General features: G+C 35.5%; 5 protein-coding genes across 6 annotated transcripts; 2 read left to right on the plus strand and 3 right to left on the minus strand.

The window, feature by feature from the left end:
• Positions 1-1,185: 1,185 nt before the first annotated feature.
• Positions 1,186-4,789, minus strand: SYNC1 (Class II aminoacyl-tRNA and biotin synthetases superfamily protein). The gene is made up of 6 exons (XM_059577267.2): positions 4,219-4,789; positions 2,985-3,575; positions 2,269-2,525; positions 2,064-2,193; positions 1,895-1,953; positions 1,186-1,703 (listed from the first exon to the last, which is right to left on the minus strand). The coding sequence occupies exons 1-6, from the start codon at positions 4,714-4,716 to the stop codon at positions 1,520-1,522; spliced, it is 1,719 nt and encodes a 572-aa protein (XP_059433250.1). The 5' UTR covers positions 4,717-4,789; the 3' UTR covers positions 1,186-1,519.
• A 1,268-nt stretch (positions 4,790-6,057) lies between these two features.
• On the plus strand, positions 6,058-6,848 carry LOC148582975 (Ribosomal protein S30 family protein). Its single transcript, XM_088511878.1, has 3 exons — positions 6,058-6,163; positions 6,279-6,416; positions 6,624-6,848. The coding sequence occupies exons 1-3, from the start codon at positions 6,160-6,162 to the stop codon at positions 6,668-6,670; spliced, it is 189 nt and encodes a 62-aa protein (XP_088368004.1). The 5' UTR covers positions 6,058-6,159; the 3' UTR covers positions 6,671-6,848.
• A 753-nt stretch (positions 6,849-7,601) lies between these two features.
• On the minus strand, positions 7,602-9,899 carry LOC148582976 (small ribosomal subunit protein eS30z/eS30y/eS30x-like). The gene is made up of 3 exons (XM_088511667.1): positions 8,962-9,899; positions 8,699-8,839; positions 7,602-8,126 (listed from the first exon to the last, which is right to left on the minus strand). The coding sequence occupies exons 1-3, from the start codon at positions 8,963-8,965 to the stop codon at positions 8,080-8,082; spliced, it is 192 nt and encodes a 63-aa protein (XP_088367793.1). The 5' UTR covers positions 8,966-9,899; the 3' UTR covers positions 7,602-8,079.
• A 353-nt stretch (positions 9,900-10,252) lies between these two features.
• LOC132164914 (IAA-amino acid hydrolase ILR1-like 4) lies at positions 10,253-14,204 on the minus strand. Its single transcript, XM_059575431.2, has 5 exons — positions 13,649-14,204; positions 13,273-13,398; positions 11,869-12,183; positions 10,997-11,125; positions 10,253-10,806 (listed from the first exon to the last, which is right to left on the minus strand). The coding sequence occupies exons 1-5, from the start codon at positions 14,009-14,011 to the stop codon at positions 10,399-10,401; spliced, it is 1,341 nt and encodes a 446-aa protein (XP_059431414.1). The 5' UTR covers positions 14,012-14,204; the 3' UTR covers positions 10,253-10,398.
• A 2,982-nt stretch (positions 14,205-17,186) lies between these two features.
• Positions 17,187-21,491, plus strand: SNF7.1 (SNF7 family protein). Of its 2 annotated transcripts, none has more exons than XM_059575432.2 (8): positions 17,187-17,426; positions 17,543-17,648; positions 18,432-18,531; positions 19,691-19,776; positions 19,900-19,991; positions 20,432-20,546; positions 20,695-20,893; positions 21,181-21,491. In XM_059575432.2, the coding sequence occupies exons 2-7, from the start codon at positions 17,577-17,579 to the stop codon at positions 20,887-20,889; spliced, it is 660 nt and encodes a 219-aa protein (XP_059431415.1). In that variant the 5' UTR covers positions 17,187-17,426; positions 17,543-17,576; the 3' UTR covers positions 20,890-20,893; positions 21,181-21,491. The 2 variants fall into 2 exon arrangements, with proteins under 2 accessions (XP_059431415.1, XP_059431416.1); XM_059575433.2 differs by having other exon boundaries at positions 21,191-21,491.
• The last annotated feature ends 2,136 nt before the right edge of the window (positions 21,492-23,627 follow it).

A 23,627-nucleotide genomic window follows, 5' to 3' on the forward strand; every position in this document is an offset into this window, starting at 1 on the left:
TGGTTTATACTTTTTTTTTTAAGTGATTGGCATTATAAACTACTTAAAATATACTATATTTGATGTCTGTGTAATAAATTGGTGTAAAGAGTAGCATTATTTAGAAAATTATAGTGATTGCCTGTTTGGTTTAGCAGTTTCAAACGGTTTGAAAAGATGGCAATTCAAAACACAGTTTATAAAAACATGATATTTAAAAACACAGTCAAACGTTATTGATGTGCAAAAATATAGTTCGACTTTTAAAATCGTGAGTTTTTAAAAACGCATTCATTGCTTACTGCATAAAAACATGAATATTTACGCATTTTTAAATTGTTACTTTTTTCAAACGCACTTCTAAATGGAACAAAATCTACAATTTAGCATAAAAAGATGTGTTTGACTTGCAAAATAATGAGGACTCACACACACTCAATTTTATTAGGGATGGTGCTGGTTTCATGGCCCAAGAAATTTTTTAAAATAGTTAAGTATACAATAAGACATGAATTCGAATTCCGCAATGAAAATTTCCATGTTTAATTAATATAAACCACTTTGAATTCTTATTAATGCCCATGCTATGATTGAGTCGAACTTGAGGAAGCGCCTACGATTTTCACTGTCTAGGTCCCTCCGAACTCCTATACAACTCCCAATCGATAAGTGTTACTATGATCAAACTCAAGTAAAATAGACAATTAATCTTTTCGTACCCTTTTTAATTAAAAATTTATTAGGAGCACTTACAATCCTTTTTACAAATGAAAGCGTCTAGATGCCTTCAATTCGGTGTCCCAACGGTAGAACACCATCATGATAACCATGTAATTATGGCACAAGACTCAAATTCATCAATTGGTAATTGTTTTTATGTTTACTTCCATTTCGGGGGCTTATGCATGCGATTGAAACTACTAAATTAGTTAAAAAGAATTTACCACCTTCCAATCATATGCTAGTTCGTGTCAATAGGTATAAAAAAGTTGTACTTATAGTAATTTTCTTTTCAGTTTCCTATAAAATGGGAACGTCCACTAAAATCATGGAATAAATATGCATAGCTATAACACTTATCAAAAAAATAAAATTGGGCAGACATCAACAGCACATCCATCACCCTTAAAAAAAAAAAAAAAAACTATGTCAGATCAACAAAGCATATTGGACAACACAAGAAATGGCAACAAGGAGAGTTTAGGCTTATACAGGGAAAAAATATTTCACTACTATAATTTCTGGGTTCACTTCAATTTGGAAAAAATCAGTCATAACAATAACTTACAAAATAATAACAAGGCAGAACAACTTATATTGAATTCTAGTCGCAAATTACTAAGATCAATGGGTTTGGATTAAGTGATGTAAAAAACAAAAACAAAAAATATAAGAAACCTCCTATAGTTTTTTTAACGGTCTAGATTTAATTTGAAGTTTTCTATGAAAGTGAAATTAAATCTGGACCATTAAAAAACTGCAGAAAATCTCCTATAATTTTTTCTTTTACAACACCGAAATCAATTTGCATCAGAGTAACTCAAAGATCAGCTCTCCCGGGATATCTAGGGAAAGGAATAACGTCTCTGATGTTCTCAATGCCGGTGGCGAAAAGAAGCATGCGTTCAAACCCAAGACCAAAACCACAATGTTTGACCGTTCCAAAGCGCCGCAGGTCAAGGTACCACTCATATGGCTCAAGAGGCAGCCCCATGTCTAGTATTCTGCAATAGAAGAATGCATCCCAATGAGATTGCCTTCCTTAATTCAAATTTACAGATTCAAGGTAGGAAGAAAAATTATTTCTATTTGGGAAAAGCGACAAGAAGTGAAAAGGAAAAAAAAAAAAAAAAACAGTTCTTGCATAGTGACAAACTGTAAGGTGACCAATATAAAGCACAAAAAGTTCTCAGACCTTTGCTGAATAACCTCCAGACGCTCCTCCCTTTGACTTCCCCCAATCAACTCTCCTACCTGAAATATAAGATAAATATCAATTTGTTCATATTCAAAGAAGCAAAAACTGAAATCAGAATGAGTTCATGGAAGGCAAAAGAATAAACAAGTATAATAAGACGGCAGACCTTTGGTACGAGCACATCCATAGCAGCCACTGTCTTAGAGTCATCATTGAGCCTCATGTAGAATGCTTTGATATCTTTCGGGTAGTTATAGACAATAACAGGCTTCTGAAATTTCACCTCTGTCAAGTATCTGCAAAATTAGGAAACCAAGGGCTTAAGAAACTGAAGTTCAAGTAGAAGCAACTTGAAAACCGCAGTCACATACCTTTCATGTTCAGATGCTAAATCAATGCCCCATTCCACTTTATTCTCAAACTTCTTGCCACCTTTCACAGCCTCTTCTAGAAGTGCCACGGCCCCAGTATATGAAACACGCTCAAAAGGGGTGGAAGCAACCATTCTTAGTCGATTGATGCAAGTCTTATCAAACTTATCAGCCATAAATTCCATATCATCAATGCAGTTGTCGAGTAACCACTGACACATAAATTTCACATATGCCTCTGCACAGTTCATATCATCCTACAAAAATAGGCACCTTTATATTACCTCCATGTGTAATATGCTTCAACATCACATATATGCAGGTGCACCAAAAAATAGATAAAAGCCATTTCAATAATGTTTCCAGGATATTGAAATTTAACATAGGAGTTTGCATCGCAATCCTGACAGATCACAATTGCCAATGATGCAGTGCAATGGATGAACAAAGGGGATCAAAATGAATGCATTGGAACAAGTCCCATTATTATGGAATTCCATTGCTTGGACGAAAATATTGCCGTAATTGATGTAATTAATTGGAACAATTATTTTATTAGATTAGTAAAAGGGAACTGGCCACACCAGGATTTTCCAGAAATACAAATTCCTATCGACACAATCATCTACAGCTTTCAATGAATCTCAAAAAGCTTTTGATCAGCCTTCACAAAACCAGAAATATCAATGAGCTCACTAAATGTAAGTTTCACATACCTTGAGTTCTGCAAAAGCTATTTCAGGCTCAACCATCCAGAACTCAGCCAAATGCCTTGAAGTGTGAGAGTTTTCAGCTCTAAAAGTGGGCCCAAACGTATAAACACTACTAAGACAACACGCGTAAGATTCGACTTGTAATTGGCCAGAGACGGTCAAAAATGCTTGACGGGCAAAGAAATCTTGTGTGTAGTCAATCTTCCCATCCTTTTGAGGAATACCAGGTTTCAGCTTTGATCTCTCCTCCACCTTTGCTAGATGCTCTTTTGCTTTCTTTAGTTCAGCTACAGAAGCATTGATCTCCCCCTTGCCCGCTTTGGCAGATTTCAGTTGAGCAACAATGTCTCCTTTCTCCTTAACAATAAGCTGAGCAGCTTCTATATCAGCTGCTGATGGAGGAGGATTCTTGATCAACTCCTTCTCCAACTTATCAGCTTCACTAATCAAAGTTGTAACTTGAAACATTTCACCAGCACCCTCACAATCGCTAGTGGTGACAATCGGAGTGTGAACATAAAGAAATCCATGCTTATAAAAGAATGTATGTGTCGCATATGCAAGGGCATTTCTGATTCGAGCAACTGCAGATATCTGTAACCACAGCATACTACATTTAGAGAACCACAAGAGGGCTAAAAAATAAAGCAGAATACCATTAGCACAAGGATTTTATAGATACATCAGAACTCAGTCAGCAACAAACCATCACACGATATCCATATCTCTTAAGTAGTAATGAATAAGAAATTAATTTACATCAGAATCCAAATTGGTACTAAAAAACCACACTCCATTTCTGCAAAGCACATTTTAAATGACTATAGATATAAAAGTTCAACTAGTTGATCTCCCCAGTCTTTTAGCATGTACGGAGTGAAAAAAACAAGAACTTATCACAAACACAATGCCAGAGAACATCATTTTGGAAAAAATGAGCAAACACCCGCCTTAAAATCAATCAACTCAAGCAATATGCATATAAACTAAAACCTATTACAATTCAGTAGACAAAAAAAAAATGAATAATTTTTCCTTTCATACACTATTCCAGAAATTCGCCAAATTCAACATCCTATTCTAATCGCAAAATTTCTCTACCAAAAACCAATAACTTGCAAACTAATAAAAAAATAAACGCAAATACATTTCTTTGATAAGAAAAACGAAAGCATTTGCCTAAATCCTATTAAAATAAGCAAATCAAACACACATCCGCATTAGCACCTGAACTCACCGTGTTGGTTCTCGGTCGAAGGTGCACGACATCTCTGAGAAACTCAAGCGTGAGCTTGGTCTTAGGCAACGGGTACTTGGCCGGGTCAACAGGGCCAACGTGGACCACCTTCTCGCCCCGGAGCTCCACCTTCTGCTTGGTTCCGGCGGGAGGCAGCTTCAGCACGCCATCGACGACCACGCACGTGCCGGTCGGCACGAGCGGGCTCAGATCCGCCACGGACGCGTCCACGATGACCTGCAGGTTCGCCGGGCACGACCCGTCGTTGAGCTCGAGGAACGCGAATGCGTCCTTGTCGGCCTTCCGGCCCGTCTTGACCCATCCACCAATCCGGACCCGGTTCCCAGCGAACCCCGCACCGCCGTCGGGACGGGACACGATGGATCGGATCGGCACGCGGTCGGAAAACTCGGCCTTTGGGACTTCGGAGGATGAAACGGCGTCTTTTAGGGTTGTTGCGGCGAGTTGGGCAGGCAGTGAAGCTGAGTCGTCTGCCATTGTATGGTCTTGGCAAATGCTCTCTCCCTCTGTCCAAGTCTGTGGCTTTTGGCAGACAGAGCGTTAGCCGAAAAAACCCTAACAACGGATTTTATATGCTGTGGAGAAATGATCCACTGCTTTTATTGTAGTTTTATTTTATTGCAGACACATCCTAATTACGGATTCTACTAGTACACGTGTCACGATTTTAGGGTTAATATCTACGCCGGCAATACGAGATTCCGAAGCGAGATTCTAGGCGTTAATTTGACGATGGCGAATAAAGTCGAATTAGGAAACTTTTCTTTCTTGCTTTCTTGTCTGGGGAATAAAGTCTATTATTATGTGTTTGAATATAAAACTTTTTTCATCTTCCTTTTTCTTTTCTTAAAACAAAAAATTAAAAAATAACAGAAAATACAATAAATTTTTTTTATTGAAATTATTATCTATTACTTTTTTATGCTTGAGATAACCTTATTTCCTTTTCCTTTTTACTTTTTAAACATAAAATTCTTTTCATCTCAAAGACATAATCTAGCATACAAATTTTCATCCCTATATTCAAATTTCTTTAGTAAGTGGGATTTTGATTATGAGTAGAAGAAAATTTTGATGTTCTTGTTTAACTCCTTTTTCTTGTTCCATGTTGATATGCTTTATATATATATATATATATATATATATGAAAAATAGCAAATACAAAAATCTTAAAAAGGGCTCAATTTATAGAGAAAATAATAAGTGCAAAGTGTCATCTCTCACATGTTTTTTTTAATATGTTAACAATTATTTATTGTCATCCGATAATCTAGGAATCTAAACATTAATTTTTTTAAAATTTAAAAATATTGATTGACACTTGTCACTTATTAGAAATTCATAGCAGGCTTGAAGCATAAGAATCACTCGAGGGCTCTTTAAAGCTTTGATGCTCATATGCCAATTCCCTATTCCACTTTATTTTCCATCTTCCTTTGCATATTTTCCCTTGCCTTCTCTACATTTGATATAGAGGATGGGCTCCATACAACCATCCTTCCACGGTAATGCGATCTTTCATGGCAAAAAAAACTTTCATATTCTCGAGATAATACGCTTTTAGAATAAATGATAATTTATATAATAAATTATATGAAGAAGGGAAAAGCGAAATTTCTTGCACATCCTTAACTTGAGTGAGGATTATGATATTGGGTTGCAGTGGGAATGTGATATGTCAGCCAAGGGCCAATAACATGGGCCAAACACTTCATCTTCCGGGCCTAATAGGCTTGAGGGATATAGGTATGTGGCTCAAAGAAATCGATTTACTAGAACTCTCTTGTGGGCGTCCAAGTCGGCCCACAAGACTCAGCTCCTGATATATACCCTCCCAAAATCCCAACCCTAGATTTCTCACTTTCTATTCAGAGAGCAGCGCAATCACTCAGCGGCCGAAGAACTCTCTAGCAATCCGACATGGGTAATCTAATATCACCACTCAGATCTCTCACTTAGGGTTTCTATTCTTTCTGGTTTTTCCAATTTCTGATTCAATTTTTGTTCTTTTTGGTGATTTGTGCTTCTTCTTCTTTCAGGTAAGGTACACGGATCTCTAGCTCGTGCGGGTAAGGTGAGAGGCCAAACCCCCAAAGTGGCCAAGCAAGACAAGAAGAAGAAGCCGCGTGGACGCGCCCACAAGCGCATGCAATACAACCGCCGATTCGTCACCGCCGGTATGTCTCTTATTTGTACCACGTTTTTCTGCTTTTCAATTAGCAAATTATTGTGTATTTTCGAGTTTACTTGATGCTTTTTGATGTGGGTTTTGCAATAACATGGTTGTATGATAAGGGTTCGAAATGGGGTTTAAGAAATATGTGGTTTGAGAGTTTTTAATGCTATGATTTTGATGGGAAACCTTGTTTTTTGGGTGATTGTAGTTGTTGGATTTGGCAAGAAGAGGGGACCAAACTCGTCGGAGAAGTGAAGCAACACACTTTGAGAGGATGAGGAGCTCTTTAGAAGATTTGTTTTTTTTAGGATAAATTTTCATGTTATGTTAAAGACTCTAATGCTCATGTTAGTTGGGGGCGTTAAGTACTGGATTATGATTATGCTGGTGTCATGCTAATCAATTATTTTGAAAATGATATGAGTTTGTTTTATGGGTTTGATGTTTTGAAATTTGTTGTGCGTTTGCTGATGAAATGGGCAAATATGGTTGGATAAAAGACCAGTTTTAATGTTTTTTTTTTTTTCCTTTTTCTATGTCTCTTATACTTGAGGTGTGTTTTGGTTTTCTGTGTACTTGGGGTGTGCCCTTTGTTGAAAAAAGAAAGGAATTATGAATTGGATGGAAACAGAGAATATTTTACTCAAGCAATTTTTAAAGGAGTTATTTTATGGCTAGGATTTAATGTTGTTGTATTGGACATCATTCACAACTACATTGTTAGATGCAACAATAGTAAATTCTCGTAATGAAACGGCTTCTCTCCATTTCAGATCTTGTACTCGTCTTTACGGCTTTAACTAACTAATCTGATGAGGTTGACAAACCTAAAAGCTTGATTGTGTTGTACAATTTGGGGCTGAATTGTTGGATGTGTTATTGGAAATAGATGGATTATTTCTTTTGTTCTTTATTACTAATGGTTAAATCTTATTATCACCCTTACCCGTCGGTTTGATCATTCTTTTATTTTAGTGGGAGATAAGGGGAATGTCTTTTAGATGATTTTAGGTGATTCAAGGCACCAATAAGACGAGATGTTTTTGCAAAAATAATCGTTGATATGGAACATGATCACAAATACTTATCAAAAAAAATGGAACATGATCACAAACTCATGCTCATGATTCTGAGATTTTGCCCATCTCTTCCAATTATCTCTCCCCTTCCATAACTCATCTGTAAGATTTAAAAGAAATGAAGTTTTGCCCTTTCTTCATAGTAGTTTTTGACCAAGTTTGAGAGAGTAACATACTTCATTGAGGATGCCCTAAAGCTAGTTGTGTTCTGTTTGGAAGATACTTGAACCTTATTTTTCATTGATTGGCATAATGAAATCTAATGGGTCAACTCCACTCATAGGGTAAGGGTAGAAGCTTTCTCAGTAGTCTACAAAAAATTGAACCAGTCTGTTACGAGCTCAATTTTTTTTCCCATTTCATGGACAAACACAATCAATTTCAAAACATCAAACCCATAAAACAATCTCATCATTTTACAATAATTTATCAGCATAACTCCAACATAATCATAATCCAGTACTTAACACCAACAACTAACATAATCATCAGTCTTTAACATAAAATGAAAATTTATCCTAAAATAAAAATAAAAACCAAGCAAATCTTTAACCTAAGGGATCCTCATCCTCAGAAAGCATTGCTTCACTTCTCCGACGAGTTTGGTCCCTTCTTCTTGCCAAATTTAACCACTACAATCACCACAAAAAAATAAGGTTCCCCATCAAAATCGTAGCATTAAAAACCTTATCATATAGCCACAAAAAAAATAAGGTTCCACAAATTTCTTAGACCCCATTTTGAACCCTTATCATATAGCCATGTAATTGCAAAGAGTAATACTACATGCAAGTTTTCATCTTACAACTATCCTATAATGTTGCCGTAGTAGTCTCAATCAACCATTTGATCAGTTTTTGTAAAAAAAAAAAAAAAAAATCCAACGATTAGTTGGGACTGCCACGTCAGTATTGTGAAATAATTATGAAATAAAAATGTAGCAACATTACTCTATTGCAAAAGAGAAATGTTTGATATATTCTAGCGTCCCGGTTGAGTTGGTATGCTCCATCCATTATTATTATTATTTTTTTTTAATTAAGTATACATGGGAGATGCCAACTCAATAGCGATGTATGTAAGAATATAAAAAAACATTTCTCATCGCAAAACCTAAATAAAAAAAGCATCAAATAAACTCGAATATACATAATAATTTCCTAATTCAAAAGCAACAATAAGTTACAAAATATGAGGAACATACCAGCGGTGACGAATCGACGATTGTATTGCATGCGCTTGTGAGCGCGTCCAATGCGCTTCTTCCTTGTCTTCTCTGTCTTGGCCACTTTGGGGGTTTGGCCTCTTACCTTACCGGCACGAGCTAGAGATCCATGTACTTTACCTGATTTTTTTTTTAAAGACAAATAAAAAGAGCACAAATCACCGAAAAGAACAAAAATTGAATCAGATATTGGAAAACCCACAAAGAATATAAATCTTAAGTGAGAGAACTGAGTGGTTTACCCATGGTAGATTGCTAGAGTTCTTCAGCCGCTGAGAGTTCTACAGGTTTTCTCACTTCCTCTCTTTCTTTCTCTCTCTCACACACACAAATACGCTTGCATGCAGAGGCTGCAATAATGCTTTATAATTTTGATATCTGGTATTTGTCTTCTGCAAATTCTCTGAAAAATTTCATTGGAAAGTTTGATTCCCCATGCGTGTCATCATGTTTTCAGCATCTGCCATTAGTTTCACAAAAATATTGCCTAACTAGATTACTTCCCATTGACGCACTCAAATGAATATATGCCACTTAAAAAGTAAACTCTTGTTGTACTCTTTTTCATATATAACAAATGAAGTGAATATATGCCTTTGCCTGCACCTTAGTTGGTGCCTAACTGTTTATTTTAACTTTTAAACAAAAAAAATAAAAAATAAAAAACACATAAACTTGCATGTGGTTACAGATTATGAGGAGGTGATTCCAGGATACTTCTTCTTCATTGGGATGAAGAATGAGACTCAATGACGGTTTGAATCAAGGCATTCACCTTACTTAGGGTTTAACAAAGATGTGCTTCCATATGGAGCAGCATTAGATGCATCAAGGTACCCTCCTGGAAAAGCAACCCAAACCTAATCCACCAAAGGGGAACTTTCATGATGAACTGTGAACTACTGAAGAAAGATTGTGTGTGAAAGGCTTTTATTGATCAATATAAAGCACTGCCACAATTTTGAAAGCCTCCATTTGTTTTGACGTAAAATATTTTTTGGAAAATGTTTTCCCCAATTCTTGGTGTTTGATACAACTAAAGCTGAAAAAAAGGATATATATAATCTTTGCCCGAAAAGAGGTGTTTGTCCTAACGCGGGGGACTATTAAGTTAGAGCCTGTTTGGGATTGTGTTTGATAAATATAGATTTTAAGTTAAAAAGAGCTTGTGAGCAAAAGCTTCATTTTTAAGTTTTTGCCAAAAATGTATTTTGACAATTTTTAGGCTTTTTGAACCATTAAAAGCGCTTTTTGGACCTCTAGATTTCTTTTTGGCGCGAAGCTCCGTCATCTTTGCTTAACTAGCTTCATCTTTGGACGAGATCAGAAAAATAGGATGTAAGGCTTATCCCAAGTTGGGTGTATAGATAAAATCCTGTCCAAGTTTAGTATGCAGGATTTCCAAGAAGGAATTGCTTCCCTTCAGGCATGGAGTTCCTCTTTTCAGAGAGCAGTGTCATAAGACACCTAATGAACTTTTCCCCTAGTATGAACCTTGAGAAGCACACAAAATAAAACCTAAGCACATTGAACTTGAGAGAGGTTGTCTTAAATGATTGATAAGTTAAATATACAGGGGTTGCAGATTCCAGTGTCAAGATTTACATGCAATTCAAAATTGTGGCAGTGCTTTATATCAATCAAAAAAAGCCTTTCACTCACAATCTTTCTTCAGCAGTTCACAGTTCATCATGAAAGCTCCCCTTTGGTGGATTAGGTTTGGATTGCTTTTCCAGGAGGTACCTTGTGGCTAATGATGCATGTAAAGCTGCTCCATATGGAAGAATATCTTCGTTAACCCTGAAGTATGGTGAATGCCCTGATTCAAACCGTCCTTGAGTCTCATTCTTCATCCCAAGGAAGAAGAAATATCCTGGAATCACCTCCCCATAAAATGAGAAATCTTCTGATCCCATCAGCGGTTGCATTTCTAACCTGTTCTGGGTGCCCAGCATGTCCCCCGCAACTTTCCAGAAATGCTCATGCAGATCTTTGTCATTTACAGTCACTGGGTAAAAGGGCTTCTCACTGGCATTGAAGATGACAGTTGCATTGCACCTTTGTACGCTGGCTTGTTTTGTTATAACCTGTTTAAGAGAATCATCCATTCAAGGTAAGGAGCATATTGAAACAAGAACGGTGACTCCAACAAATTAGCCAAAACGCCCCCGCCGCCTTGGAAATAGAAAAGCAAGCAATTTAAAAAAAAAATTCAAAAGGGCATATTGATTGCAAAAGATAACGGGAATCTAAACCAATAGCATTCAACAAGTTTACCTCTTCAATTCTTTCTTTAAGTTGGATAAAACTTTCTTTTGAGAATGCCCTGAAAGTGCCACCAATTGTGACGGAATCCGGGATAACATTGAATGCACCACCTCCTTGGAATTTAGAGACTGTAACCACCTGCAAGTTTATGCGTTTTTTTTATTTATTTATTTAAAAGTTCAACTAAACAGTACTTAGGCAGCAACTAAGCTGCCACTCTGCAAAGGCTTGTCATGAACATATCTTAATGGCATTGATAATTCACCAAAGAACGACTGATCACCGCAAAGAATAAACAAAAAGGAAATCTTTCAATTAGTTTTCACATTTGAAAGCAAAAGTCAATTCTATATGGGATCTTACCTGAAAATAGAAATTGAGAAGCAAAAAAGAGGGAAATTCTAAAAGACGAAATTATGGCAAAGTATTAAAATAAATTGACTATTGAAATTTCAAAACTGATGCCACACATGCTACAAGATAGATTCGCTTCATTTGCTATGAAAAAGTGGACAACAACAATTTACTTTTTACATGGCATATATTCACTTGAGTGCCGTTGGTAGATATAGGTACTGGTTGTGTCAATGGGAAGTAACCTAGTTAAGCAATATTTTTGTGAAAGTAATAGCAGATGCTGAAAATATAATGACACGCATGGGGGAATCAAACTTTTCCAACGGAATTTTTTAAAGAATTTGCAGAAGACAAATACCAGGTATCAAAACTATAGCATTGCAGGAATAAAATAGGTTCGGTAAGGCTGCACTTTTTACTTGCATTCTGATTGGAAGGCTCCTACCCCACCCCATTGTATGCCTCTGCATGCAAGCATATTTGTGTGTGTGTGTGTGTGTGTGAGAGAGAGAGAGAGAGAGAACCTGTGAATCCAAGGGATCGGCTTCGCGTGAAACAAGATGTTGCAAGCTAACAATTACATTGGAAGCTGCTAAGATTGGGTCTATTGTGTGCTGGGGAATGGCTGCATGACCTCCCTTTCCACTTATTACTGCCTCAAAGAAACCACTCGCGGCTAAAAGAGGACCAGACCTAGAGGCCACTGCACCAATAGAGTGAGCAGCAGAAACATGAAGCCCAAAAATGGCTTCAACATTATCCAGTGCTCCATCATCTAACATTTTCTTTGCTCCTCCACCTCCCTCCTCGGCCGGTTGGAAAACAAGTACTACCGTTCCCTTTCAAGAACAGAAGAAATAATAATGAAAACTTTAGTCTGGGGAAAACACAAATAGTGCAATACTGCTAAAGAAACAGAATCAGTGATGTATGACAGCAGCAATTTGACTCCTTGTATGGTGACATTTTCACCATTTTGATGTTATACTCAATTATGCACCTTTAGCACTACAATGGCTTAACATAGTACAGTAGAGGACAGAAAAGAAAGTAATCCAACTGTGCTATTTATGCCAAAGCTGGTATCTATTATACTTGCTAGTCTGCTTCAGAGTAAAAACCTGGCAATAGATAATTTTATGGATGATTTCTAACATTCCATTTGCAGTAATGAACATAAATCTGTTGGAACAAGTAAGAAATTTGCCTCTATACTACTAAGATTTCAAAAGACATATACAAAGAGACCAAAAGGGGTACGAATGACAACCCAGTACACCAGCATGAGTACTCTAGCAATCTAATACTTTTTACCATGTACATCAATGATGAGGGAGGCCAAGGTGAATATTTGAAGCCATAGAAATGTACAAATCTCTCTCTCTCTCCCTCATAAATGAAAATCTACAAAAAGATTCTCTTTCTCAGTATCTTTATCAAGGTTGTTGATATATATGTTTTATCCTCAAATACAGAGGTCCAACTAGAAATCTAAATATAAGATCATTTGCAACAATAAACTGCTGAATAGGGATCATTTCTAAGGGATCTGATGCAACCTTTTCCAGTATTGGCAACCCCAATTATTAATCTGCATGAAGTGAAGTAAATAAGTGAATAACTACATGAATTAAACTGGGGCCAATTTACATGTTCTGTTAAACTGAAACAGTTTATAGTCACAATGTTCTGTAAATGAAACTGCATTTTTCTATCTCAAACAACCATCTGAATGTACAATTGCTATTTATGCAAATGCACAAAATCCATCTCAATAGGACACTCAAAAACCATCTGCAGCTGACTGAAGGCAAAAGATCAATGATTAAGAAACATAGAGACAAATCAATCGTATAAAGACAAAAAATTGAAGTGAATACTGAAAAAGGCACAAGTAAATTCATATGCAAGTTACTAAAGCAAGGAACCTGTAACTCGTGGCGATGCTCTTGAAGAATCTTCGCAGCACCAAGAACCATGGTAACATGGGCATCATGCCCACATGCATGCATCTTCCCAGGAACTTTGCTCTTATGCTCCCACTCTACACTCTCCTATAACAACGAAGATCCCATTATTTTCCAATAATTTCCACTCTTTAACTTTAATTCATCAAAGCAATCAGGAATTTTCAATTTCTACCTCTCGACAGGTCCATTGCAATTACCAATACCATTAAGCATATTGAACATATATCACCAAAAAGTAGTATAATCTTCCACATAAAAAATAAATAAATAAATAAAAAGTCAAACACAAGAAGCCCAGCCAAAATCAAAGAAGAATCCCAAACTTGAAACAAACCTCCAAAGCAAGAGCATCCATATCCGCTCGGATTGCAACAAAAGGCGGTGAACCGGTCCCAATATAGGCAACAACACCGGTTTCAGCAAACGGGTGCTTGTAGGAGACGCCCATCTGGTCAAGCTCAGCTCTGATAAGCTTACTGGTCTCAAATTCCTCAAACCCGAGTTCTGGGTTTTCATGAATCTTCCTCCTAATACCCACCATCCAATCAAACAGCTCTGTTTTTTTGGCAAAGTCAAGGAAGTTCACTGGGATTTGAGCCAACTCTTCCGGGCTCACAGAGGGCCTTGAAGAAAAAATGGGCAGGGGCAGAAACGCATGGAGAATGAAAATCAAACAGACCGATTTGCAGAAACCCATGAATCCTGCAAAACAAAATCTGGGACTTGAGATTGAATTGGAAGATGAGGAGGTTTGGTCAATGTGTTTGGTGTGAATGGAGCTAAAGTAGCAGTGTTTGTTTGTTTTGGTTTTGGGGGATGGTGGGTGGACAGGCGTGGCAACTGGCAAGTACCAGCAGAAAAGTGACAAAATCTGAAGAAGGTGACCTCATCATGTGCGGGTGAGAGAACAACGTTAAATCATTCATTTCCCCTAAAAAGAATACTACACATGAGCAGAAAAACTATATATATTTGTGCTCCAACTCCAAGTAGCCTCCAACTCGCCAATCAAATTATCACTATTTTTTTTTTTTATAATTTTTAATAATTTTTATAAAGAACATCGAAATAAATAACGTCACTCATCAAGTCATCATGCGATATGGTTCAGGCAGATCGAGTGGCTCCGATCGCGAGCTCTTCAGTAATTCTCTTTAGTCATCAGGCTTTCTGAATTACAGCTAAATTTAGTAATTCTGTCTGAACAAGTGGGTTCCATCGACCCCTGTGGAACCAAACCATCAATTGTGGGGGTTCAAAATAGTTCCAATGACAATAATAGAAAGCAAAGAAAAAAACAAAAACAAAAAAAAAGACAAGCATCATAGGATTGGAAAACTCCACCCTTCAATAGGGCCGCCTGTTAACAGTAATTCAAACCATTATCATATATAAGTGTAAGCCAGTGGTACTATATATATATATTTTATGAATTGATGTAACGGTTCATAATTGATAAAATGATTAAGAAAAAAATTTGACTAATTAATTTAATTAGTTAGTAGCTGACTTGTGACCTATACGCTCTCAATCTATATTTTATGAATTGATGTAACGGTTCATAATTGATAAAATGATTAAGAAAAAAATTTGACTAATTAATTTAATTAGTTAGTAGCTGACTTGTGACCTATACGCTCTCAATCATTTCATTAATTATGAATTGTCTTACTAGTTTATAAGAAAATTATATAATAAAAATTGTAGTATCCCGTGCATTTTTTATATGTTAAAAGAATGTATGGATTGGCAAATTTTATCATTTATAATCTTGCTCAGTAGAGTACATTCCCCCTAGTATTAAGCCAATATTCTTATCCCGTTTATCCCTTGAAAGTGAAAAAGACATTAATTATGAAGTTTCATTTTGGATGATTAGTCATTTTACTTGAAGTTGCATTTTGTTGGGTTTTGTTGCTTTTAGTTTGAAGTAATGAATGTTTATTGTTGTTTTGATATAACTATAAACTATGGGTGTTAAGTAATTTTTCTCTTTTTTTTTTTTTTTTCATATTTTTGATAAAAAAAGAAAGTTAACCATATTTTTATGAAAGCCAAAATATCGTTTTATGAAATATTGAAAGCAAAAAAAAAAAAACCAAAATATCATTATAGGTATAGCCTTTTAGGCTTAGACCCAACAAAAAGCCCATATTCTGGTTCAAAAATAATAATAATTAAAAAAGCCCATATAGGTGTGGCCTTTTGGACCTAGCCCAACAAATTGAACAAAAATGCAATGCCAATAAACCCAACCCGACCCGACCCGCAAACATGCAAAACCCACACATATTTAGCCCACACCGTAAATACCCGACCTGCGCGGATCTTGGTCATTGGACTCGGGTGGCGGGTTGGAAAATCCTAAACCTGCATGGTGCGGGGCCGCCGGGGCGGGTGGAAAAAAACCCGATACCCGCCCTGACCCATGCCTAGCTCTAACGATTACACTATCATAAAAGAATACAAGTTTTCAAGGGAGTAGCTCAATCGATTGGGGACCATACTTCATGAAGCAATTGTCACATTGTCACTTATTCGAATCCCTTTTTCATTTTTCCTCTCTTGTGTCGCTTTCACCATAAGTTTGAAGTGCCGTTTTCGCTAACAGATGTGTCTACATGTGTTGCTTCCCTTGTTGCATGCATCACATACCATGATCAGAAAGCGTGCAAAGCTGTAATAGTGGAAAAGAAGGCCTTATATAAATGATTTCCTTGTTTAAGTCTTTGTAGAAAATTGGCCTTAAAAAACCATTCATTTGCCTTTTTAAATGCTTGGATGTGTGTTTCTTTTACGTCACCACATACTCCAAATGCTCCTATATATATATTATCATTTTAATCATTGTAAAAAAATTAGCATTTACCTTTTTCAATGCTTGAATGGGTATTCCATTTACCACACCACATAATGCTAATTAAAAGGAGAAAATACCCTCCTATATATTATTTTTTTCCAATTTTTTTAATCTTTGTCAAAAATTGACCTAAAAAACTGTTCAATGACCTTTTTGAAAAGGTAAATAAACGATAAAAAAGAATTCATGTCAGTTTGATAAAAAAAACTTATTATTTAAAAAATATATAAATGACCCATTAGTAGCTATTTTGCCTGTTTATGGTTTTCCGTCTAATAAAGTGACGTCTTATGAAAGAGGAATGTTAGGTTTAAAAATAAATTTTACAGAAAAACTTTTACAAACTAATGTGGCACAACATAATTAAATATAAGATAAGTTCAAATTTTAAAAAACTTAATCATGTTGTATCACATCAATTTGTAAAAACTTATTTATTTTTTATTTTTTTAAAAAAATAAAAATAAAAAAAAATAAAAAAGTTTTTACAAATTGATGTGATACAACATAATTAGGTTTTTTAAAATTTGAATATTAAATTTAGGGTAAAGTTCATTTAACCCCCTCAAACTACTACTACAATAACAATCTACCCCTCAAATTATCAATTATGACAATTTAACTCACAAACTATCAAAATAATGACAATGTACCCCTCAATGCTAGTAAAATGACGAAATTACTCTTATAAAATTTTCAATAAGAAAAAAAAAACCCTTAAAAATTTGAAAAAAAATTAAAATTTAGTATTTTTATTTTCTATTTTAGTAAGGGTAATTTTGTTATTTTTTTTTAAATTTGAGGGTACATTGTCATTATTTTGGTAGTTTGAGAGATAAATTATCGCAATTGATAATTTATAGAGTAGATTATCATTGAAATAATAGTTTGAAGAAGTTAAATAGACTTTAAACTAAAATTTATTTTAAACTTAGCACTTCTTCCCATGAAATGGGTAAATAGAGTGACGTTCCATAAGTAACTATTTTGGTTAAGGCAAATTAGGATACCCACGCTTCATACCAATCAGTTGGGAGCCACGCGGAAAGCCGCTGACTCCACAACGACGTGAAGAAAAGGCAAAGCAGCTCCCTCCCCATCCCCAACCCAACACGCCTAAGAAAACCGAAAGAAACCAATCTATCTCTCGGTCTTGCTCACACACACACTCATAGATTCACAGATCCCAATCCAAGACCATAATCGATCAATTCGATTATTCTCTCGCCGATCTCCAACCTCAATTTCACAGGTCCGTACATATCTAATTGGATTATATATGAAATACAAAAAAATTTTAAGTCTCATGGAAGATCGGGTTTTGAATTAGGATTTCCTTTTTAATTTTGTTTTTGTTGAATGGTGCAGAAGGTCGAGGGGCTTTAATCGGTGAGAATCGACCATGTTTACCCGGCTCTTCGGAAAACCTAAACAGGAAACCAATGCTCTAGCCACGCTGGACAAATTAAACGAGGTATGATTACGATCACCGATTTGTTTTGTTATTTGATTTGTTCGTGTTTTGCTAATTTTGAATGTTCATATTGATCTTTGCGTTTTCTATTTCGGAATTCGAATTATGGTTTACTGTTGTACGCTAGGTATTTATCGATGAGAATAATCCAGGGATAGAAAAACATCTATGCAAAACATTATATGCTTATTTGGAAGGGTATTCTTCCAGCCCGGTGCCTTTTAATGAAATTCAATTACTTATTTATAAGAAAATGAGGAAGTTGATTATACATACATATTTCGGAAAAGACGCCTCAGAAACACTTAGAGGATTGACTAACAAGTTGCTGAAAATATTCATTTATAGTTGTCGAGGAGGAAACCAGAGCTATGGTTAAGTAGGCAATTAGCAGTATAAATTTTCACAAGAGAATCCCAGTATATTTTGAGCTCAATCTCAAATGTTAAATGGAATTCGTAAGTCGTGTGTATGGAATATGTAAGATTTAGTGCTTTGAAGAAGTCTTTTTTAGTATTCGAAGTGTGTGATCAATTCTACAAGTTTCAAAATAGCCTTTATTGTGAATGGGCTTTTAAATTGAATTCTTTGAAATATGCTAATTTATAGATAAAGCAGAAACCTTTATAGTGGTGTGTTATTATATCAATTCTTTGGACAGTTTGCTAATTGGCACTTTTCAATGTTCTTGTTCTTATTATATTCAATTATTTATTTATTCATTTATTTTGAATAACGTTGATCACTAATTTGCTTGAACTCTTTACTTCCTGAATTTTATAGACACTTGAAATGCTAGAGAAAAAGGAGAAAGTACTTATAAAAAAGGCTGGTGCAGAGGTTGAAAGGGCCAAGGAGTTCACCAGAGCAAAGAACAAAAGGGGTATGGTCGGATAGTACATTCATATTTTTTTTTGGAGAAGTGTAACTTTTCTATTGTTGAATTTCTTTTCTTGAATTAGTGTATGAGGAATCCAGTTAAATTTGCTGCAATGGAAGTTGCAGTTGTTTGTTCTTTTAGTGTAACTAGTGATGAATTAACTTTCTCAATGATATAACTATAATATCTACTGCATAACCTTGCTATATAAGGTTAGGTACACTAAAGCTACTTGTTTTGGGTACGACATTCCTGTTGGTTTTGTTATGTAGATCCTATTTTTGTGGTATACGGAAATTTTATTTAGAATAAAAAAATGCATAACGAACAAGTTTCTTTAGCTTAAAATCGAATTCTTGAGGAACTTCACATTGAGGGTCTCCAATATTTTAATGTTTGCTTCTGATGATTACAATCACTGTATTGCTTATGAATTTGTACACATTGGATATGGTTCGTTGATGCTAGGCATTGGCCAAATATGAGAGTCTTTGATCTACCTATGTAAATTTTTTTTTTTTTTTTTTTTTTTTTTCTAGAAAAAAAAAAAAAACTTTATGGAGGGAGCTTAAAATATTCTATGAAGTAAGACTCTCTTATTTAAGTTTACCATTCTTGTAGTTTGTCTGATTTCTGAATCTTAATAATAAATGCCTCTTGATATCATCCAAGTTAGATACTATCAAGACAGGCTATGGTTGAACTTTATTATTTTGGATTTTGAACCTGAAGATGTTTCACAGCATTATTCACTAATTCACGTTGTTAACTGGTGGTATTCTGATGATTACAATCACTGTATTGCTTATGAATTTGTACACGTTGGATATGGTTCGTTGATGCTAGGCATTGGCCAAATATAAGAGTCTTTGATCTACCTATGTAATTTTATTTTTTTTAAAAAAAAAAAACTTTATGGAGGGAGCATAAAATATTCTATGAAGTAAGACTCTCTTATTTAAGTTTACCGTTCTTGTAGTTTGTCTGATTTCTGAATCTTAATAATAAAAGCCTCTTGATATCATCCAAGTTAGATACTATCAAGACAGGCTATGGTTGAACTTTATTATTTTGGATTTTGAACCTGAAGATGTTTCACAGCATTATTCACTAATTCACGTTGTTAACTGGTGGTATTCTAACTTGTCATGTGGTCATGTAGCGGCTATACAATGTTTGAAGAGGAAGAGGTTATATGAACAGCAAATAGAGCAGCTTGGAAATTTCCAGTTGCGTATCCATGATCAGGTCTGCTTGTTAGTTTATTATATCTACTAGTTTTTGACAGTATGAAAGATGAGGGAGGGAGTGTTCTATTTTGAGTTTGCTCTATGGGATGACTCTAAAATTGTTGGTATATAAATGTTGCAGATGATCATGTTAGAAGGTGCAAAAGCAACGACTGAGACTGTAGATGCATTGAGAACTGGAGCTTCTGCAATGAAGGCAATGCAAAAAGCAACGTATGTTCAGGGTCTTCTCTGCATTGGTCCATTAGTTTCTTTTCTAACTTGCTATCTGTTTATACAATTTTGGACTGCTTCCTCAACCCTGCACTGCTTGGTTTTGTGGTCTGATATGCAATTTGCATTTTATCTCAGAAGCTGACTGCATAGATTTTATCTCAAACGTCAATGGAAGCTTGCTTTCCCTTAAATGCTTCAACAAAGCTTTCTTAAATGATTATTATTGGAATTATTTATAGTTATTCCAATGGAGTTCACTTGATTAGGGCATGCAACCCCATTGGAGAAATTTAGATCTTCCTAATATAATCTAAGAATGCTGTGTCCAACCTGGTTCATCTAAATAAATACCTATATGTACTGCTTATAAAAATTTGGTGTGGTAATCAAAGTAGTCCTGTGGCTGACATAATTGCAATCATCTTCTCATTTAACAGGAATATTGATGACGTGGACAAGACCATGGATGAGATCAATGAGCAGACTGAAAACATGAAACAGATTCAGGAAGCATTGTCAGCTCCACTTGGTGCAGCAGCTGATTTTGATGAGGTTATTGTTTTCTTGATGCCTTTTCAATTTCTTTTGGGTCCTATTCAATTCCAACAAAAGAAAAGACATTTTCTTCTCTCTTTGAATTACCAATTATTTGAGCGTTGTGAAGCTCTGCAGGAGAGTCTAAATGTTTTTCTCATTGCAGGATGAATTGGAAGCTGAACTTGAAGAGCTGGAAGGTGCTGAGCTGGAAGAGCAGCTTCTTCAGCCTGCTACAACTGCTCCTGCAGCTACAGCAGCTCCAGTGCAGGTCCCAGCAGGCCCACAACGTCGCCCTATTCCAAAGCGTACAGCTGAGGAAGATGAACTGGCTGCACTACAGGCTGAGATGGCACTTTAAGCAGGTGCCTTTTCTTTGTTGTAATATGATTTATACATTTTATCAATGCGTCTTTGGATTTTCTTGTAAGACAATTTATCATCTGCAGTTGATTCCATAGTGCATGTAATTTTCAGTTGATTGATGTTCGGGTTGTTTAGTCTAGTCTGGATCCATGAGGGTTGAGTGGTCTGTTTTTTCTTCAAGTAGAACTAATTAAAGGCGATTTTTTTAACAATCGAAAACAAATTACATTTTGCTCAGTTCAAATATTTTGCTCTCTTGGCATCTGATAATGATTTTGTTGGTCAGAATTTTGCAGGCATTGTTTGGGTATAACTATGGGAGGCTATGTAAAGAATTGGCCTTACTGTTTGTTTGATGGAGATTTCTGCCCCTTCAAGTTATTATGTGATTTCTATGTCGAACCATTGGTAAACGGACAATGTATATAAAGGTGGCATTAAATTAAACAAGTCACCATTCAAACTTGAAATCTTCTCTTTCGAGCTTCTAAACAACTCTTCTTTTTTATTTTTTTTTGTTTTTAAAATGTTCTGTGAGGCCTTGTTTGATAGCTTAATGATTCCCCCATGTAATATATCCAAGTGAATCTTCAGTCATCTTGGAGCCAAATACGGTGAAAATGAAGAAAGTAGTCAAAGTACTGCATTGTTGCTGTCCGCAATGGACTTGGTTGAATTATCGCGAGCTTAATTAATTCGAGAGGAAACGACATTTACTCTCCACTAACTACCATCTCATTTGCAATGTTCTCCTCAGTGTTTCAATTTTTGACTAATATATCTTTCATTTTTTTTATTTTATGGAATATATTTTTGTTATTTTTGGTCTTAAAATGGTGACATTGCAATTCCAATCATAAATTGAGAAAGGGATATTGTAAAAATTGAAACATTGAAGGACATTGCAAAACAAAAAATGGTAGTTAGAGGAGATAAATATAGTTAACCCTTAATTTAATGTTCTTTTTTGTAACTAGACAAATTTAACGAGGTTAACCTTAGAGCATTCCCAATGGAGGAGCCATATTTTTTTATGTAAAATAGTTTCTCAAAACTTACTTTTATCTAGTTTAGCTAAGTCATTTTTAAGTGTTTCTACATCCGATTAGCTATATTTCTATCTATTCTATTAAAATATTATTAAAAGAAAGAACAGTTTTGGAAAAAAGATAACATGTGAGAGGAAAAATGAGAAAAATTTTGGGAAAAAAAGAACATGCAGAGAAAAAGTATGAAAATATTTGAGAAAAAGAGATAACATGTGAGAGAAACAATGAAAAATAAAATGACTCTCTTGAAAAATGCTGCTACATTTAGCTTTTTTTTTAACTCTTCCAATCAAATATCTATTTTACATTTTTTTTTTGCTAATCCAATGTAGAGAGTTTTTTAAACATTTGAAGAGTCATTTTAGATAAAAGTAACATTTAGCTCTTCCATTGGGAATGTTCTTAGGAGGGGCCTAGTGACAAATTTTACTCTCGAAAAAGAAGGGTGGTTGTTAGTAGTGGTTTTGTTTTCCCAGTGGTTATAAAGGTAATGAAAATCTTAGTGGAAAATGTAGGACCGAAAGAACCTATATCTATTGCATTTCATTTTGAAGGAAAACTTTGTTGTGCCTGAATTAGATTACTATCAGGTCGTTACAATGCGCATTGCTGCAAATAATATGGATCAAATTTCGTTTTCTGGGCCTCCTGGGTGAGGGATGGGGGCAAGGAAATGGTGCCAATTTTGGTCCTGTCCCCTGGAGAACTTCCATGCTGTCAGTTTTGGTGGCCTTTGAAAATGCACAAAGGGTAATGCGGACAACGCTCAAGTGGCGGACATAAAGTTATACATAGACATTGTTGATAATGCCGCTCATATCGAAATGGTAACCACGTTATTGGTTAAGGGTGGGGCAATAGCAGAGCATTATTGTTGACCACAAAGGAAAGAAAGGAAGAAAGGGGAAAAAAATAAAAATAAAGAAAGGAAAATGATGCCAAAGAAGTCGTCGGCAGAGTGGCATGGATGGAGGGTTGGAGGTTTAAACTTGCATTTGATGTACCATAAGTTATATTGCACAAAGAGGGAGAGATTGAGTACAACAAGACTGTATTGTTTGACAACTTGAACATGTCCGTACTCATATTCAAGTGTGACCCAATTATCTTTTCCCATGCGGACAAGGATTCCCTTCGTTTATAATGATATGAATACCAATCAAAAGTTAAACTTGATATATTTAATAGTATTCATAATTTTATATTATTTAAATTTTTTAAAAGATGTATGTCTAAAATTTAATCATGACAGTTAAACTGTTAAGTATGGAGAGGATCCTATTCCCTATCCCTTTGCACATTGCCAATAGACTAAACAGTCAAACAAAAATGTCTATAGAAAAGGATGGGAAAAAGAATCTTCATATTGGAAAGAATGGGGGTTTACATAAATGGCAATACAAACAAGAAACAGAACATTTCAAGCATGAGACTGACATCTCTGTCTCTCTGTTTTGAAGAGGTGAGTGAATCAATGAATAATATAGGTAAGTAGCAGAGCAAGCAGCATGAGCACATAGGCAACTCCTTGGTCAATTGCTACCCCTGCAAAAGTAACATCAAAAACCATCCCCCCATGATCAGACTTCTTTGCAAACCCAATAAACATTCCTTAAATACATAAACAGAAAGACACAGAACAGAGTCAACAGACCATCACTAGTAGGACCAGGCGCCGGCGCCG

Source organism: Corylus avellana, chromosome 11 (genome assembly GCF_965113065.1).
Source record: "Corylus avellana chromosome 11, dhCorAvel1.hap1.2, whole genome shotgun sequence".
In the NCBI taxonomy this organism is placed as follows: Eukaryota; Viridiplantae; Streptophyta; class Magnoliopsida; order Fagales; family Betulaceae; genus Corylus; species Corylus avellana.